Consider the following 20,347-nt stretch of genomic DNA (forward strand, 5'->3'; position numbering starts at 1 on the left):
CACCAGGGGCAGCCACTGTAGGGCAACTGTGGCTCAGTGGGTAGAGCGGTCGTCTCCCAACCGGAGGGGCGGGGGTTTGAATTACGGTGTCTGCGGTCCACATGTCGAAGTGTCCTCAGACAAGACACCGAACCCCCAAGTTTCCCCCAATGGATAGAGCCATCGGTGTGAGTTGGTGACGCAGATGGCTGCCTCGGTTCTGTACCAGAAACAAATTCCTTGTGTGTAACATACTTGGCTAAATAAAGGTGATTATATTCCTTGTTGAACCAGTAGATGATAAACTGACCCTCACTGCTGGTGAAAGGCTTAAAAAGAAAAAAAAAAAAAAAACTCGTCCCCCAAGGTTGATTAACTTCTGTACATTTGATATGTACATATCTGGCTGTAGAAATCCTTCTTTAAATAAAACCTTTAGACATACAAATAAGCAAGATTTTCAATAACTTAGGACATGGATAACAAAGTGAGAAAGTGTCCTCACCACACACACAATCTTATGAAATGATCATCTGACTTGCAGCAAGTGGAAGAGCAGGCACAAACAAATGAATAAGTGATGCTGGGACAGACAGACAGAAAGCATGGCCCTCACCGATCCATTCTACTATGTCTGGAGGGAAGACTCAGGAGGCGAAGGCTCTCAGGAAGATGTCATAAAACTCCTTATCAAGGCCACCAATACCCATCTTCTCTAGGCTGATGATAGGAAATCTGCCTGTCCCAACCAGGTTTATGGATGAGGTCTCAGACTTTTTAAAAATCACCACACTAGTCACCAGTAACAGACCTGTCTCAATCTTATTTTTCCTGCCAGAAGCCTTTCCTGACTTTGGGAGGATTCAGGAGTCCATGGCCTCAATATCCTTTATGCATATACTAAACAAAGTGTCACAGTAACCAAACCACAGCTGCTGGCTAACGCTGAAGACCTGGTTACTGAAACACTGGATGAAATTGCAGGCCATCCACCTTCAGTGACATTCGTCCTTTGACTAAAGACAAGTTGATCACCATGCAACGCTCTGACCCCAGTCTGTGTCGTGTGCTTTACTTCGTTTTGAGAGCAGTTTGATTGCTGAGATGCTTCAAGTTGCTGGTGGGTGTTCAAAAGTCTCATACGACGCCCTATCACCCGATGGGCAGCGGAGCTGTTGAGAGATTCAACCGAACTCTTGGCAACATGATCAGAGCTCTTCCGCCTAAGGCTAAGCACAGGTGGCCTCAACTGCTGAAATCTCACATTTTCCTATAATGCCACTGTACACGAAATGACCGGATTTGCCCCCTTGACACACTATGAACGCCTCCTAGGGTGTGGATATAGTCTGATGGGCTTGAATCGGACAGTATGTTTTGTTGTGGGTCCTGGTACTTTAACATGTAGTTGGGCATGTTTACCTAGGGGTGTTGATAGGATTTGCTACCCTCTCGCATCCTAATCCTTTGCGGATGGTCTCTGACCGGATTTCCTGGATCTCTTACTTTTTCTAATGCTGTCCATTGTGTGCATTTTCTTCTTTTTGGATTCTTGTTCCACATTCCTGGTATGTTTTTGCTCCGTGTTGTATGTTTTGGTTTCTGATTGTCTGTCTGTGGGTTTGTTATGGCAAGTGGAGATCAGTGGAGGGGAATGTAGCGGAGTTATAATTCCATTTGCCATAACCCAAATAATTTGTTGCAATGGCTGTTCTGTTATATTTTCTTCTGTACCAGCAATAAAGACATTTGTAGCTGAAAGATTGTCTCCAGCCGGGTTAATCACAACACAGAGTACCTCAACACGGATGTGACGAAATCATTCCGCTACACCTGCATCTTTCAGGTGTGGAGTGAAATGAATCAGTGTGTGTTAGACTATGAAAACAGAGTCAACACCCAAGCTGGCCAAGGTGCTGAAGCTGCTGCTATGGGCTCAAAATGAACTTGACCAAAAGAAAGTAAAGTATCCTAAAAAGACAGACCTCAGCAAGAGAACCATTGAGGACCCAAAATAAGGACCCAGAGTGAAAAGATACCACAGCATTACATGCTGGACACATTTATACCCCAGCAAATTGACTCATAGAGTACAGCCTTTTCCTTTTTTGCAAGGGTTGCTTTTGATACTTTAAATGTGCAAACTGGATTGATGCCATTTTAAAATGACTTCTCACACTAAAAAACATACAGACCATTATATTACTTTATTATAATTTGCATATTTGTTTATGTAAAATTTGTATCTTTCAGTTACACTAGTTTTTCTGTCTGTTGGCAGGGAAAGTTGTTGACATAAGAGGGTGTGAATGAAGCCTAAATTAGGCTGCCACTTTGTGTGAGACCACATAGGAGGGTTTGATATTCAGGGAACATGGTTGGCTCAGTATGCACTGCTTCAAGTAAACTCACACAAAAGACATATATATTTGAGCTAGTAGTCTTTTAGCTAGTATTCTATGGACAAGAGCTGAAGGAAGATACTTTGAATGTTTCAAGCTACTGTGACTATGAAAAATTAGATTTGTATCATATTATTACTTAAAATGTTGTAAAAAGATTCAGAGAACAAAGAAAAGTTCAACTTTCAAGCTCTGCATCATGGTGGCAGTTTGCAGGTATGACATGCCAAGATTCCTGACACTAAACTTTGCAGCATACTGTGACTGTGCAAGTTTAAAGGTAGCCTTTTTTTCTTAATGTTATAAAATATCACAAGTGATATTATAAGATGTGAATGGATAACTCTGTGTCCACAGACATGGAGGCCTTTATATAGATGGACTGTTTACATGTATGGAATAAGTATCTCATTTGCAAGATTTGATGTGCTTTTTTTCCCCTGGTATATTATTTTGCAATAAAAATGATTTTTTTTAAACAGGGCAAGTCATAACAGACTTCAAAGCTTGGAATGTTTTTAAATTGGGCAGTATGACATATGTGTGACGTCACAGCAAGAAGGTTTCAGGTTCATGTCAGCGACCCTGTTCAGGATAAGCGGTATAGATCATGGATGGATGTTTCTAAATTCTGGAAATTTTAAAGCGCAGCAGCATTTTATGGAAGTAAATTACACCACTATTAATAGAAAAACCAACGTACATTCACGTTTTCTCAATATTTGGCTGGGCCTCTAGGGCACTGGGCCCGGTACCTGAGCAGTCAGGGACCCCGTGGGTCAGTGTCTCTTTTTGAAGGGACTGTTTATATTAATTATTCAAAATTCACTGGGCTCAGTTAAAAAAAATGACACAAAAGCTGTGAAATGATCCCAAAGAGAGTTTAAAACGACTACAAAATCATGTAAGCCTAGTCAATGTCAAGTAGCCTACAGTCTGGTCTGTGCACACACGGCCGAGGGTCCGTTTTCTTATAATCCGTACATGCTTCTGTACTTTAACTTACATAAAATGTACAATTAAAATGAAGTGATACTTTAACACGAGTCTTGGGTGCGACCTACTACTTCACTCCATCACCACAGACTAGAAGACAGCCGCTAAAAGTTGCGTTGCATGCAGGGATATAACGATTTCCTGCTAATTCAAATAGCGAGAGGTAGACGGACAGTAGGGCCTGTGGGCACTGCACATATCTCTGCCCCACAGCCTCACATCCACCTCAGCCTCTCGACACGGGCACCACCGCGTCTTCATCCGGCAAGGTCAGGTCCGGAGATGCTCCCACAGGCGACCCGCTTCGGTTAGCAACATTTTCTAGAGGCTACTGCGCCAACATGACTGGAAAGGGCCTGGAGCCAGAGGCGTCTATCTGGCCATTTGGATGATAATGAAGTGGGTGATACGGCTGACTAGATAACATTAGCTGGAGCCGCTTTGGACGATACTAGCGTCAAATCACTTCCTGCTTTACCCTACCGATCAGAACACGAACTGCGTGCCCGGCTGGAGGAGGTTAGAAAGAAAAACTGACACGTGGATTACTCCTCCCAAAGGAATCGAGAAAAGCAATCTCCATCCTGCACATCGTCCTCGTCCGGTCTTTTCAGGTGATAGACTTGACGTTGACTCGAGACATGATTACGCGGATGCTTTATGAGAACGTTAGATTTCTCCCTAAGCGTTTAACGTCACTTTTCTGATTGATCGACCAGAAAGTCAAGTCAAGTTAAAGAGGAAAGAGATTGAAAGTAACTAAACAACCCGAAGCGATTGGAAGGTGGCTGCAATTACCTCGCGTTGAATGGCAGTTGTTCAAAAATACGGCAAGAGCTATAATCCAGAGTTGGTCTGTCACAAGGAAAATCCTCCGTCGGACAAGCCCGGACTCCCTGGATGTCATAAGAACTGGCCTGAACACAACACCACCTGGTCAAGGTAACATTTTACCGCGTTCAACTTCGTTTTCCACCCAGACACACATTCAGCAGTGATTGTTGTTTTTCATGGTCATGATTTAGTAACTCCACAGGTTTACTAATCAGCCCAGAGGGTCCCAATAATCCAAATCAAGATCAAAGCTTTTCAGCAACTCGTACTTTTAGTAAAGTAATGTTGCCTTTATATCTGTGAGAGGATACATATCATCTATGGCGTTTCGTGGTTCATACATTTATGATGTAGCTGTAATTGACTCATGAATTGTAAATAAGGAAGTACTGCAGGTTGTAGCGCTGAAATGAAAAAGGAATTGTTTTAAAATATAGTTTAATTCTTCTGACACCATACTCTCATAGCAATTGTCTTACTTTTGGGGACATTGCATTTATACCCAAACCAGAAGTGGCTTGTATGAATTAGAAGCCACTGTAGCTTGTGCTGTAGTTAGTAGCCAACCAAACTGGGAGCAGTCATTTCCAGCCATAGTTAGATGCTGTACAGTGTTTACCATCCCCTATCAACTGGTTTAAAGTCCAGAGTTTGTCCCAGATGGTGCCTTTGTGCGACCATACTCAAATAACTCAATCCATTCTCCCTGTGTGCAGGCCAGTGGCGAGGATATGGACGGTGGTCCTGCTGCTCGGGGCATGCCTCCTATACTGCTCCCGTGTGGCCATGCCCATCTGTGCTGTCAGCATGGCAGAGCAGTTCAGCTGGAGCAAGAGGGAGACTGGCATGGTGCTGGGCAGCTTCTTCTGGGGCTACTGCTTCACCCAAGTGCCTGGAGGCTACGTCAGCGACCGGTAGGAAATATCTGAACTCAACCTGTGAGAAAGTAATGAGTTGTCTTATTGCCTTATGTTTACCCAGATGTCTGCTGGGATAGGCATTCTAACAGTATCAGTATCTGACAGTAAGGCTTTCAGTTCACACTTGTTTTAGCTTCCTGATTGTCGGTGTCATTTGCATGAGAGCTGTACTGGCAGCGAGTGATGCAAATGGCCCAGTTGTGTTTCCTCAGTCTGGCCAGATAATTTAGCAAATAAATGCTTTCTTTCTGTTGTCATGATGTTAACTCTTGTGGGCTCACAGCATCATAAACAGCCACCCCAAAGTTAGTAGTGTAAAATTATTCCTCAAAATGCTTAGTCTGTCAGTAGGTATATTGCCAAACATACATCCATCCTTTTATCTATACTGCTTATCATGAAGAGGTTCACGGGTGGGGGGGTAATCTCTGCTGACATTGGGTGAGAGGGAGGGTACAGCCTGGTCAGGTGACCAGTCTGTCACTAAGGTGCATGTCTATGGACTGTGAGAGGAAGCCGGAGTACCCAGAGAGAACCCACACGGACACAGGGAGAACACACAAACTCCACACAGAAAGGCACTGGGTCGGCCCAGGCTCGAACCCAGAGCCTTCTTGCTGTGGGGTGACAGCATTAACCACTTACCAGCCCACCCCCCTGGTGCTGCCCTTACAAAGCATCTTCAGTGCCTAATTCTATTCTTACAATATGTCTAACAAATTTAGTCAAAGATAAGGTGTTTTTTTTTTGTTTTTTTTTGAAAGAATGACATAGACTGTCTGTACTGTGTGTCCTCAGGATTGGAGGTGAGAAGGTCCTCCTGTTGTCTGCAGTAGCCTGGGGGTCGATGACAGCCTTCACCCCCATCCTAGCCCACTTCTGTTCCCAGCCTGTCCTCTCGATGACACTGGCCCGTTTCCTCGTGGGCCTGTTGCAAGGTGAGCTGGATGGCTTATGATCAATTGCATCTTGAGATGACTATAAGTCAGTGAGGTGAAACAATTCTTTTAAGGGTCCGTGCTTCTTCCAGACCTTGAACAATGGGTGTACTCTTGTTTCAGGAACTGGACAGAGAATTTAATTAGCTTATTTAAAGATCTGCTGTCTGTGTTAGGGAATTAGATGAAGGCACTCATAATGGATGCACACATATACTGTACATATTAAAGTCCTTTGAGTGAGTTTTAGCCTTTTTCTATGACCCAAAGTTTATCATTTGTCACTTACTGGCCTCTGAGACTCCTTTTATTTAAGCCATTTAAGTACTAAAACAGGTGTGACTTGTAGGCGTCCACTAGAAAAACCACAAAATACAATTGAGAACATTTTGTTAAACTGTAATATGTTGTTTGCTCCTTTTCACTTTTATTTGTAGCCCACAGCTAGTGCAGCTCCTGTGTAGTGTCACTTTAATAGACCTCAGTTAGTGACTGGTATGGCATCATGTAATGTTTGTTTTGTAGCAGCTTTGCTTTTCATTTAATTACTTTGTTCAAGGATCGGAGTGAGTATTTGTCATTGGTGAGGGCGATTTACGAGTGGCTTTAAATGACGGTTGGCAGGAAACCCTTGTTACAAAGCACAGTTGCTACCATTTATGGATATCAAACAATTCAGTACCTGCTTAAGCATGTTCTACACTATTCATATTACTCAAAAAAATCTCCAGATCTCTTGTTCTGTGCAATGAGGTGTTAAAAAAAATCATATTCTGTTGCTCATGAAATTATTCCTGGGATTTCTTTCTACATAAACACTGGCTGATTATGTTTTCTGTCTTGATCTAAGGAGTTCATTACCCTTCTCTGGCAAGTCTGTGCTCCCAAAAGGTGGTGGAAAGTGAGAGAGGCTTCCTCATGAGCACTGTGGGTAGTGGCTCCTACCTTGGGTGAGTCAGGTGTTGGGCAATTAACAGGAAATTGTGGAAAACAGATGAGTGTTTCATATGTGGAGCCTGATGTATGTTTGTTTTCATGTTCCTCTCAGGATTTTTATGTGCCCAATCCAGTATGTTACTATGTTGTGCTGGTGTGATTGGTCTTGTCTTGTGACCATGTTTTTCAGCACTTTAGTGATCGGAGGGGCTGGCTCCCTTATGTTGGACCTGTATGGCTGGGAGAGTGTTTTCTATGTGTCTGGTCTCCTCTCAGTCCTGTGGGCCTACTGTATGTGGAAATATCTACTCAAAGGAGAAGGCAAGGGAGGCTTTTAATGTGCCAACAGTATTAGTGTCAGTGCATGCTCTTATCTTGTAGCTGCCTAGTTGTATAACTGGAGTCATTGTCCTGTTGTATGCCCATGTGACTGTGTTTGCCTTTTTTTGTAGGCCCTATCATTACCCTTGAGTCCTTGGGAAGCACTGGACCCCAGTCCAAACTGACCAAAAGGCATTGGTTACGGCTCTTCAAACAACCTGCAGTCTGGTGAGATAAAGATAAAGGGAGTGAACAAGATTAGGTGTGAGTGCTTGCACAAGCCTTTGTGTGTATTTTGTGGCTATGTGCAGTAGCTTCTTTGTCCATATGCGTAGGTGTGTGTTTGTTCTCATATGTATATGAATGGGCAGCTGTAGGTTTGGCTGTCCTACCGAGTTTGAGTCAGGAAATTCTACCATGATCCTGTCGCTTTATGCATCATCCAGAGCCCCAGAATGCTGGCTTAGTGTATGTGTTTTGTAACCATGGAAATATGAGATCACAGCTGATCTAGGAAATAAGAAATTTGAAGAATAGTTTAAAAAAAATAAAAACATCTGTGTCTTGGCAGATCATAATTTAGAAAGTAGGGACGTTTCTGTAATGCAGCTGTTTCTGTGGACTCTGATTCAGCTGTTTATATGTACCAGGTTTGAGAACAGTAAATCTCTGGTTGCCTCAGATGTCTCTTCATGTCTGTGGTACTGAGTTCTATCATGTCCTTTGAGTCGCTTCCTACGGCCTAGAAACGTACATTTGTAATGCAGCTGATATGCTCCACTTCCACCTTGAGGGTAACAGATTAGATGATAGCTACAGTATGGTCTCACAAATACTCACATACCAATGATTCTTTCAACCACATGCTACTTGCCTTAACACAGATATGACTTGGGAAAACCATCAATGTTGAACAAGTAGCACATGCACAAGCTTCATCAAACCCATCAGACAGTGTTCAAAAAGACAGGACAATATCTATGTTAGCAACAACCTTTGGCGTGTGTAAATGTAGTTGCGATGCACTTTTTTTTTCACTGTTTGTCTCTTTTTGTTTCCTTGAACAGTGCTGTGATTGTTACGCACCTTTGCGCAGCGAGCACTTTCTTCACTCTTTTGTCATGGCTGCCAACATTCTTTAAAGACACTTTCACAGATGCCAAGGTAACTGCAGTACCCTTTCATCCACCTTTTGACCACATATTTGACACAAAGGCTACAGGAACAATGATTAAAGCAAAACAGCCATGAGGGTTAAATCAAGAAAGACCTGACATTTGTTTATTTAACAAGATTAGAGCAGTCCCAGCAGCCCTGTGAGGTTGTAGGCATAGCAGTGCAACATGCTGACAGCATCGAGCTGATGTGCTGGTATCACTGTAACAACATTTACCATGTCCACCAAGATAGAGTATGTGGTCAAGTGCATCCCAGACCACCTCAGCAAGTGGTTTCAGTGATTGGATCTGTCTTGGTGGTTGTTTATTCTTGTATTTAGCCACTTGTGGTCTGATTGCCCAGGATGCATTTTAAAACCAAGTCTGAACAGGGTCTGAAACATCTTCTGGCAACTAAAATGTCTGTAGAACATCCACCTGGTTTTCACTGGAAAAATAAACATGTTGATCTGCCAAGTCCATCCTGTAGTTGTTGAGACATTTCACTAAAAAACAGACATGGATGCTGGTGGTAAAGGAAAAGTCACAGGATCACCACTGTTGGGGGAAATGCTTTGTTGTGGCTTGTTCGAATGCTCAAGAAGATGTTATACTTTTGTACATGCAGGTGTTTTGGTTTAGAGCAGATGATGTATTTTTGCTTGATCTGATCCACATAGTTCACAAAAATACCAGACCACAAGTATGCAGGAGAGTTGGTAACTGCACCCAGCTCTGTCGGGCAACATCAACACGTGACAGAAACTGATTAACAGAGCTGGAATTCCTGACAATTAGCAGGAGCTGCCACAGTACCAACTTGACTGTATAAATAGGCTCAACAAAGACTGCCTCTCTGAGCATTGCTTTCATGCAACTGAATTGTATGTATTGAGTGCTCCCTTGCTGCAAATATTAAAATCCTTATATAAAGAAAATCGGCCTCGGTCTACTCAGTCCATTTTGTTTATGATAGAATAACCCTAACAACCACCGTCACTAGGTTTCATCCTTTTGGGCATGAATATTTGTATGAAATGTCTTGATAACAGTCCATTAGATAATACGATATTTATTCTGGATCAAAGTGACCAAGCAGTATTTCCATCCACTGACAGTGTGGCTAAAAAAACCAACCCAGTATAACAAAATGACCCAATGCTCTATTTCTGGTAAAGTTCATTCAGCTCAGAAAACAAAATGCATTGTCCCTCTAGGGCTGGGTGTTTAACGTCATTCCTTGGTTCGTTGCCATTCCCTCATCCCTCCTCAGCGGCTGCCTGTCCGACCATCTCATCAGCCAAGGTAGAGAAACCGAGGAATTCTTTTTAAATCTAGTTTATTATTGATAAAGCAGTGATAAAATTTTCCTGCTGTAATTTCTGTCTTGATCCCCTTCAGGCTTCGATACAGCCTCCGTGAGGAAGTTGATGCAGGTACAATATTTGACAGTTGCTTCATTATTTTGTTTCGTTTACTGTAGATTTCCTTCCACTCACATACAGTGTGAATGTTCTCTTTCCTCTTTACACTTTCACATAATGAAGATATTGTTTTTATGTGGTTTGGTGTGCATACATTTCTCTCTTAGTTTTTCTCCATGGGTGTGTCCAGTGCGTTTACCCTTCTTCTATGTAACAACCCCACCTTTCCCTGAGCTGTAGCATTTGTGTCCACCACCATGGGCCTCACCACCTTCAGTCACAGATACTGGCACCTACAGTGTTCTCGTATTCTGTCACTGCCCCTGAAAACAACATTTCTTATGCTTGTTGTTGTAGCTGTGATTGTTGCACTTGAAAACGGAATGGGAAGAAGTCAAACTTATTTAAACCCACCCCGGTCTGTTACAATTAAAACAAAAGAACATAATAGCTGCTTCCTTAATTCTTAATGTTAACAAAAGCTTTCAAATTACATATATGCACATTTTAAAACCAAGTCTAAACAGGGTCTGATACAACTTATGGGAACTAAAATGTCTGTAGAATATCCACTTGGTTTTCATTGTAATTCTGAAAATTCAGAGTCCAGCTGTGGAAATCTTATATTTCATATTTCTTGGCAGTCCATCCTGTAGTTGTTGTAAAAAACAGGCATGGATGCTGGTGGTAAAGGAAAAGTCACAGGATCACCACTGTCAATAGGTTTCATCTTTTAGGCATGAATGTTTGTATGAAATGTCTTGATAACAGTCCATTAGATAATATGATATTTATTCTGGACCAAAGTGACCAAGCAATATTTCCATCCACTGAGTCCCACTGACAGTGTGGCTAAAAAAACCAACCCACTATAACAAAATGATCGAATGCGCCGTTTCTGGTAAAGTTCATTCAGCTCAGAAAACAAAATGCATTGTCCCTCTAGGGCTGGGTGTTTAACGTCATTCCTTGGTTCGTTGCCATTCCCTCATCCCTCCTCAGCGGCTGCCTGTCCGACCATCTCATCAGCCAAGGTAGAGAAACCGAGGAATTCTTTTTAAATCTAGTTTATTATTGATAAAGCAGTGATAAAATTTTCCTGCTGTAATTTCTGTCTTGATCCCCTTCAGGCTTCGATACAGCCTCTGTGAGGAAGTTAATGCAGGTACAATATTTGACAGTTGCTTCATTATTTTGTTTCGTTTACTGTAGATTTCCTTCCACTCACATACAGTGTGAATGTTCTCTTTCCTCTTTACACTTTCACATAATGAAGATATTGTTTTTATGTGGTTTGGTGTGCATATATTTCTCTCTTAGTTTTTCTCCATGGGTGTGTCCAGTGTGTTTACCCTTCTTCTATGTGGCAACCCCACCTTTCCCTGGGCTGTAGCATTTGTGTCCGCCACCATGGGCCTCATCACCTTCAGTCACAGGTACTGGCACCTACACTGTCCTCACATTCTGTCACTGCCCCTGAAAACAACGTTTCTTATGCTCGTAGCTGTGATTGTTGCACTTGGACACAAGGATGATGAAGTAGATTTTGGTGGTCACAGTGACATCATGTCTGTCCCATTTCCATGAATTTGATTGGTTGTTGGAGGCATACCCCAACAAAGTGGTAATTCTAGTTTTAGATTTAAATGTCGGGTTCCCCAAGGGTCAGTGTAGCGGAAAAGCCTAAACTTAACATACATGGTGTTCATAACATCAGACCACCATGGTTCCATAAATCCAACACATTCATTGGCACATCATCATACGTGGAGTGGTGTTGTAAAGCATGGAGTGGAGCAGAGTGCTGCGATCAAAAACCGCTTGCGTCCTCCATCTAGGAACACCTGCCACCCGACTGATGGTTCCTACCAACAGCATATTGCATCTAACCCCTGAAAATAGTGACACCTACTGGTCTCCATAGTGACTTGCACACAGTTAAACTTGACATTATAAATGGCTCCTACAGGTCAGTGTGTCAGTTTTGTGTGCTCCCTAATGGTGATGACATTACATTAATTTCCATCACAATGCAGAGAGCACCACATAGTAGTAAATATCTCACCATCTTTTCCAGAGAACAAGATATGATGTGGCTCATGCAGCTCGGCTGATATTAGACCTGCAGTTAAAAAGTTTGGTGTGCTGTTTAACGTTGTGTTTTTGCAGTCTTTGCTTTAAAACTACATAGGGAACCTTTAAATTATTATCCTTTATTTGCCCTGTAAAATGTAATGCCTGCTAAAAATGTGGTGATTGTGTGCTTACATTCTTAATAAGGCCATTTCCAAAAGCAGTGTTTTTAGCAAAAGAAAGTAAACCGTGCTTTTTCTATGGGCTACTGGGTATTTACACAGCAGAACAGTGGATGTGGAATCGACACATAATCACACGTTTGAGGAAATAGGCTTAAAATTTGCTGTTTTTTTTTTTTTTTTTTTTTTTTTTTTCCTCCAACATTTAAAATATTAAATAAATAATAAAATGATATTATAAATCACAAACTTGGAGGTCAGCTACTGTGTTTCACAAATACAAAAAAAGACCATTTTCAAAAGAATGATAAAAAATAAAATAAAAGTCTCCAGCTGTTGGTTGTGGTCAGGTCCCTCCAGAGCCACAGCGAAACTCTTTTAATGAGCTAAAGAAAGAAAATGCTTTTTCTCATTCAGGTTCCCGACTTGATTAGTACAAATTATGCAACAGATGATGGCATGCTTTATTTATACTTATTTTATCATATAGTATGACTGTTATTTGTCTGGCTGATTTGTTGTTTTTATCCTGGCTCAGTTTATAAGAAACAGTTAATGATGTATATCTTTTACAGTGGTGTATCTGTAAATGTACAAGATCTTGCTCCATCCTGTGCTGGAGCTTTGTTTGGTAAGTTTTTAAAAATTGTGTCTAAACTTCCTTAAAACATTCTATAAAATAATGGTAAATATGAAACCTTTAAACAGTTAACTGATAATTATTTAAACCTCACATTTTCGATGATGTGTTTCTTTTACAGGTGTTATGAATACATGTGGTGCTTTCTCAGGTGAGTTTATGGCAGAGAGACCGAGAAGAAATATGTGATTAATCTTTTATCAGCAGCTGTTAAATGATTGGTTTTGCATTTAAAATCCACCAAGTGACAATTTATTCACTCTAAATTTAAATTTTGAGCTGACAAGTCTCCTGTCAGTCATGCTGACTTCTATGTGCCATGCATATTTCATCAAGGGACCATGGTTTAGTTTGTGTCTGATGAATAATACAGGCAACAGAGGCTGACAGTGAATGGTCTGTGTCATTTTCTCTGTGGAGATCTGAACTGAATGACTACATGGAATATAGTGTCTGCTTTGTTTTTGCCTTTGTGCTAATATGCTGTGTGTGTTCCTTTGCAGGCGTCTTAATGGTGTATTTCTCGGGGTATCTCATCGAAGTCACAGGCTCGTGGGCGTCTGTGTTTGCCCTCATCACCACAGTCAACCTGCTGGGCCTTTTCACCTTCCTGTGTTTTGCTGAGGCCCGCCGGGTCGACATTGACTCTAGTAAAGTTCGCCACTACAACATCCACATCTGAAGCATCATTCAGAGGGACCAGAAGTTTATTCCCAAGGGAAATGTGACCTTGGGCAGCAAGGACGTTATCCACACCAGAGAACTAACAAGAAGCACATGGAAACCACCTGGATATAACATCTGAGAAAATTTGATTGGCTATGGGTCTGGTAGTGGAAGTACAGCAGCAGTTACTGAAAAGCGCACAACAGTAGGAGGTAGAGCACTCCCCAAAAACCATAGCTGCGTTAGGGGGTGCTGTGTTCATGGAGGAAGTGGAATGAGGAAAGTGTACACTACCTCCAGGTCCCAGCTTGTGCAGTGTGTGGTGATTAAACAGTTGCTGGTCTGCTGGTTATTTGTTGCACAATCTGTTACTTAGGACTAGAAAAGTCAGAGATTGTCACCTGACAGCAGTATCTCACTTTGCGTGTGTGTGTTGAGGGAGCTGTGAATGTGACAGATGTTAGTCTCAGGAGCTCTCTGACAGCTGTGACAGACCAAAGTGGTATTTTCTTACCATGGGGGTTGGGGGGGGTTGACGCAGGGAGAGCCCAGCCTTTCATACCTGAAGTCTTTCATTAGTAGGCCCCACTCACCCATCGCCCAGAGAACTGTCTGAGTGACACCTCATTACCCAGTCGCTAATTACTTGGCAGGCGCTCTAATGTCCTGTACAATTTGCCTTCTGTGGTTCCCATCTCCATGGTTACAAGCTCATCTTATTGTTGCAGTTTTTGGTTTGGGGGGGGGGGGTCATGGAAAGCTTTAGGATTTGAGTGAATGCATTCTGTGAGCTTATGATGCAAGTAGGAAAACCAAAGGTTTTTAACTATTTTGATTTTCTTTCAGTGCAATTTCATGTAATACAAATACCTTACTTAATTATTTTGGTTACTTATATTTTTAGGGTTTAATGATTTCTGTTCATTTAAAAAAGTTTTTTTTTTAAAGAAAAAAATTCTATTCAGTTTGATGACAAACAGTATGGAAAAGCCAACAGACCTCTTTCTGTAAGTCTAGTGTCTTCACTTTTTCTTCTCTTCTGACCTGCGCTGTCCAGTCTGAGCCAGGAGTAACATCCAACACTGACAGTTTTTGCGATACTAACCGTGCAGAGGTATCTCCCCCCTGAGGATTCACACAGTTTCATTTCAATCCACGGCAGGCAAAGGAGCTATTTTGTGTTAGAAAAAGCTTTCAGCTTTTTGTTTTCGACTTTCCGCCAATGCCACATATTCCTGACATATCTAGCCGAGCTCAGCAGATGTGCTTTATTTACAACTGCCTTCATTGCTTGTCCCTTTTCTTCTTTTGCTGTGCTGAAAATGTAAATGTGCACATAAATAGCTGGAGTTCTGACCACCAACATACAACATCTCTCACTCCAGGAGTCTGAAAGCCTTCTGACAAATAGTTTTTGAGAGAGTATGTATGATTACAACTAAAACACTCGTGAGAAAATGAAGTATTTCCAATGCTTTTAAATTATGCTTTATTCAACGTATAAATTTTAAATAAAACTATATTTTGTCAACAGTGAAGTTGTTTCAATATGCTGCACTATCTGAATGTATTTCCTGTATAGTGCCACAGAGAGGCAGTACAGTATCAGTAATGAAAGAGCATGGTGCCATCTAGCCTCCAAATACTTAGAAGGGGGAGTGGAAGACTTTTCTGTGGCTTTTATCTGGATGACTTTCAGCTTCTAGCAAATATTACCCACCATTACATGGAAAGCATTTTCATAAACCTATACACAGAGGTAAAGGATGAAATGATTTCTACTATTAAACTGACAGTTTCTCAGCCTCAGTAGTGCACGTTTGTCCTGTTCACACGAGCAGCTCACTTACAGGCCCAGATCACGAGTCCGGGCCAGCAGGACGTATGTGGTGGCACCATATGGCAGGATGCCGTGTGCCATGTTGGCTAGCTGGCACTGCCCACGTGTGATCGGCCAGACGCTAGTCAACCCAACCCACTCCTTCTCATGGGACTGAATGGCTCAGGTTGCCATGGAGACGGATGGCTTGTGGCTGCTGTGTGGCAAAGAAAAGAAGGGGGGGGGTCACAAGTGAGTGAAAGTAATAAGTCAGAAGTCAGTGGAGGGTGGGTGCTGGCAATGAATTTGGCTTTTAATGTACAGTTCATACAAAAACCAGCCGTGGTGTTAAAGAGGTGGTCAGGCACTTATTGGAGTGCTTTCAGTGACAGAAAATGGTGTAAAAGTAGACATAATTATGATGAGTTGCTCACTATTTAATTAGCAGTGATGAAACACTGGAAGGGGAGTGTAGAGGGGAGGGGAGATAAACCCTCCCCCAGCTTGTCGGCCGGTAAGAGTAACCCAGTAAAGGCAGGACCCATCAGAGCCAGAGATACATGTAAATGAAATTGTCCCGTTAATTAGTAATTAACATCAAGTTAATGACATTTCATTCGCCATTTCATCCCGTCCTTCCTCTCTGGTGGAGGGGCTTTCGCTCCAGTCCCTGATCTGAATGCTAATTATGGCAAAGCTAAACTGCCATCAAGGGTTACCGAATAATATAGAGGCTGGTCATTGTGTGGGGAGGATTAATCACTTTGTAGTAATAGATCAGGAGGCTTTGTAAGACTTCCAGTCCTTAGAGGGTTGTGATATTGAGAGCCATTGACAGGTTTTATGTGCTAATTGCATTGTGCCTGTTAGCCTAACTTTGGGTTATCCCTCCAGGTGCTTTTAACCATTCTAGTTTTCAAAATGTATCCAAGAAATATTTCCGTTAAATGAGCATAAAGTGGTTTGGTATGGCAGATCTCATTATTTCAGTGTCTTGCACCGCTTTATTGAGTTTGAGGGCTCAGCAGTGTATGCACTCTCATTTGCTTTGGGTCCCCCCCTGAGCCCAGATCAGCTCTCTGACACAGGTAATTTTACATGATACGACTGCAGTCACGGATAGTATTTCTGTGAAGCTAGATGAAACATGATGCCTACACTATGTACACAGCAGTGTTAGCAGCTAACAAGAATGTTAGCTCCGAAATGAAGGAATCATGTTTACACATTGATGTGCGGGGTCATGTCGGTCAATGTTAAACTGTGTTTTGAGTCTGCAACAGTTTTCTCTATCTTTATTATGAACTTCTCTTCTTTCATTGCTGTTAACATCTCTTTGTGCCACTGCATCTCTTCCCCATTGGCCTCCATTTTTCTTTTCCTTTCTGATTTGACCCTTTATAGGATCTACCATTAGCTCACTGATACACACATACAGTAACACATACGTACACACACACACACACAACCAAATATGTTGATTTCTGTCAATTAAACCCCATCAGCTGTTTGCCTCCTGCTAGACATATGGCCTATGTTAAATCTAAAGAGCAAATGGAGCCACCACTGAGAGGGGCATCGTTTTAATGGAACCCTGAGGGACAAGACCCACACCTGTGCAATAATAACATTAAACCATGCTTAACCCACTGGCCAGATGAGGACAGTGTTGGTTTGCATGTGCTGTGTGTGCGTACACACATGTTTGGGCTGTCTTAATTCAGACCCACCAGCAATAGGAATCATTTTTTAAAAAACAAAGTAATATCAAACACTCACAGTTCTTTATGAACATAACACTGCAGTAATGTCAGCATGTATAGGCTCCACAGTGATGTTTGGTTTAATTTGTTCTTTACAGCACTCTGTTTTCAGTCTCACCAGGAGAAATGCAGCTCAGGCTGCTTCCAGCCTCTAATATTTGTTATTATATAAGCCAGAAAAACACAAGCACAAATGCACTCCATCATTGCAGATCAACTGTCCCCTGTAGACACACTGAGAGGTGTGTTGTTTCTTTTTTTTTTTTTTTTTGCCAAATCAATGAGCATGGAGTTCACAGGTCCTTAGTCAGAAACAGAGACAAGTAACTGAACAAATATTTAAAAGTATAATTTTAGAAAACAATATGGTGCTGTGCCTTTGTCAGAGAGCATCAGATGTTTAGTTTTAAGGCAAGAAGAGAACAAAAATAGTCTCACTACTGTGTAAATATAGCAAATCATTCTAATTCACCCCTAATCATTTAAAGTATTTTTATTAAATGTGAACTCTATAATGCCTGTATTCTTGGTTAAAAAACAACAACAACAAAAAAAAAAAACATACTAGTCTATGAATTCGCTTTATTCGACAAAATGTTGTTGATGCTAACAAATATTTACATTATTGCTTAATCTGCTAATCTGCTCATTATTGTCTTGATTGACAGTTTGGTCAGTAAAATGTTAGAGTAGTAAGCATGCCAATTTGTTTTTTGCAGTCCAGAAGGATAGTTATTTTACTACTTTGTTAAGCAAAAGACAAGCAAGAAATTCTCAAAACCGAGCAGCTGGAACAACAAAATGTTTAGTGTTTTTGCTTTAAAAATAAGCCGCTGATTTGTTTTCTGTGGAGCAAACAATTAATTAATGAATTGACTAACTGTTCCAGCTAATTTTATACTAGACAGAGTGATATGCAGACATATGCAGAATTGAATTAAACACCTAAACAAATTCATTGGTATGACTGGAATCCGTATATGATTGATTATGAATAAAACGTAACAAGGATAAATCAAGACTTTGCTGTACATTAAAATAAATGTACAAACTATCACTTATAGTAGATGTACAGCTCTAGAATTTCAACTAACCATTTCATTTAATTATTGATCCATCTGTTTATTGTGTTTTCAATGAATCAATTCATCACCTGGTCTGTAAAATATCAGAAAATGGTGAAAAATATCCATCAAAGTCTTCTAGAGTCCAATGTGACATCTTTAAAATGTTTGTTTTACCTGAGCAACAGTCCAAAACCCAAAGACATTAAGTTTTCAGTGATATCCAAAAGAGCAAAGCAGAAATGATCTTATTGGAGAAGCTGAAATCAGAGAATATTTGGCAGGCTTTTGTTTTATTGATTAAGTGACTAATCAGTGCATTCCTAATTTTTACACATGAGAAATAATGAATGCTCCAGTATATATTAACAAAATTAGAGGGAGATACTGTAAAAAATTGAAATGAAGAAATGCTCTGTTCTGTTTATTATATTCACACATTCACAATAATCTGTAGCATTCTGTTTGTGCATGCACATAAGCAGGTTAAATACCCCACCCCCCTCAGTACCCCTCCACTCATCTGTTCCAGCTCTCCCTAGCTTCACATCTCCAACACCACCAGATCTCCCCTTTTTTCCTGCTTGCTCTTTTCTAAAGTTTGGCTGTCAATCAGCAGTGGCCTCAGGCAACAGGCACTGATGAAAAACCCCTGAGACAAGGAGACCCAAATTAGATTTCAATAAGGATGTTGAATATTCATATCAGGGAAACATCTAAAGGTAAATGCTTTTTGATCTCCACACACAAATATCACTTGTGTGTATTTCCAGGTCCTGGCGCTCTGGTTCTACAGTGTTTTCTCCCCCAGCCTTGTCCGGCCCCGGCCCCGGCCTTGGCTCTGTCTCGCTCCTCAGGGGATGTGATGGAATAATGATGATGGAACTACAAAGGAGAAAAAGAGTCATAATGAATGTTTATACTAAAGGGACCCAATAGAAAGGGCATCCATACTAAGTATTCGGTAATTAGTATTTAGCAGAAGTTGATTGGTGAGTGCACACATTCAACACACACACATATATCCGGGACAGAATCACTAAGGCATAATCATTTACTCTGTAAACCTTAGATGGGGGAACCTCCCTTGACAGCAGCAGTCAAAACACAGTTTCATTTCTCCTGCCAACATGTTTACTTTATTTTAATAATTGACCTCACTTTGGGTCTTTCTCCCCCAAATGTCAACAGAATTCACAACGTGGTTCTTTATTTTTCTGAATATTCCTGTGTTCGGCTGCTCATTACCTCTCTGTAGAATCATAATTATCACTTTAATATTGCACATTGCAGATGAATATGCCCAACCTTTTTTTTACCTTGATGTGCTTTTTGCATGTAAACTGTACTTAATATGAAAACATCTAGAAAGGCCATTGTCCTCTTAATACCCTGAAGAAATTGTCATCATTTCCATCTTAGTTGGAGACAGAGATGTGTGGGGATGGTGTGTGCATGTGTGTGTGTGTGGGGGGGGGGGTTGCTTTGGTGCGGAGGAGGGACTGCCTAAGGCTCTTTCCCCACAGAGTCCTCTCCGCTGGGGAACACACTATGAAGTGAGTCTTGAAATGAGACCAAAGGATGGGAACACCATCTCTTGGTGGGCAGGAAGAGACCATCCAGCTAATAGTCCACGTCAACTTCTATCATCAGTAATTCGTCAGGAGCAACTGCGATAGTCGCGATCGAGCGACTGTGGCTAATGATGCAGGGAGACAACCCAACTCCATTCTTCAGCAAAGCTAATAAGAAGAAAGCCATTCTCGTCTTAAATTACACTTTTCTCTTGTTATTTCTCTCACTGCGTGTTCCTCTCAACCTCCCCCCCACCCTTTCCTTACAACATGATGGTCAGTCCTTTGCCAGGCAATCTGGTCTGTGATGTTGTTCACACTTCCATCGAGCCAAAAAAGAAGAAAAAAAATCTTTGACAAAATATGATGACTTGCCCAGGTGGTGTATTTCACTGGTCTCTTGGTCTTACGGGTGAGGGCAGCCAACCAAGATCTGTGTGTGTATCCGCCTACAGTATATGATGGTGTGCTTACCTGGGGCGCTGTGCTGTGGTGCTGTGATGCTGAGTGTCACCCTGCTCCGGCACGAGCCCTGCAGCCAGAGAAACCAGCTGTGAAACTGACAGGTTTGTCTTCTGTACTCACCTAAAATCTTTCTTCCATACCACACACACAACAACACACACACACACAACACACACATTCAACCACATACACAT

At 41.5% G+C, this 20,347-nt stretch overlaps 1 protein-coding gene and 1 pseudogene across 1 annotated transcript; both read left to right on the forward strand.

The window, feature by feature from the left end:
• Nucleotides 1-2,811, forward strand: part of LOC109964629 (glucose-induced degradation protein 8 homolog) — a 5,593-nt pseudogene extending 2,782 nt beyond the window's left edge.
• A 498-nt stretch (nucleotides 2,812-3,309) lies between these two features.
• Nucleotides 3,310-13,700, forward strand: slc17a9b (solute carrier family 17 member 9b). The gene is made up of 13 exons (XM_020608152.1): nucleotides 3,310-4,319; nucleotides 4,928-5,125; nucleotides 5,930-6,069; nucleotides 6,920-7,019; nucleotides 7,196-7,326; nucleotides 7,458-7,554; nucleotides 8,394-8,490; nucleotides 9,701-9,788; nucleotides 9,885-9,919; nucleotides 11,228-11,343; nucleotides 12,738-12,793; nucleotides 12,924-12,953; nucleotides 13,306-13,700. The coding sequence occupies exons 1-13, from the start codon at nucleotides 4,186-4,188 to the stop codon at nucleotides 13,482-13,484; spliced, it is 1,401 nt and encodes a 466-aa protein (XP_020463808.1). The 5' UTR covers nucleotides 3,310-4,185; the 3' UTR covers nucleotides 13,485-13,700.
• The last annotated feature ends 6,647 nt before the right edge of the window (nucleotides 13,701-20,347 follow it).

Source organism: Monopterus albus, unplaced genomic scaffold (genome assembly GCF_001952655.1).
Source record: "Monopterus albus unplaced genomic scaffold, M_albus_1.0 scaffold91.1, whole genome shotgun sequence".
NCBI lineage: Eukaryota > Metazoa > Chordata > Actinopteri > Synbranchiformes > Synbranchidae > Monopterus > Monopterus albus.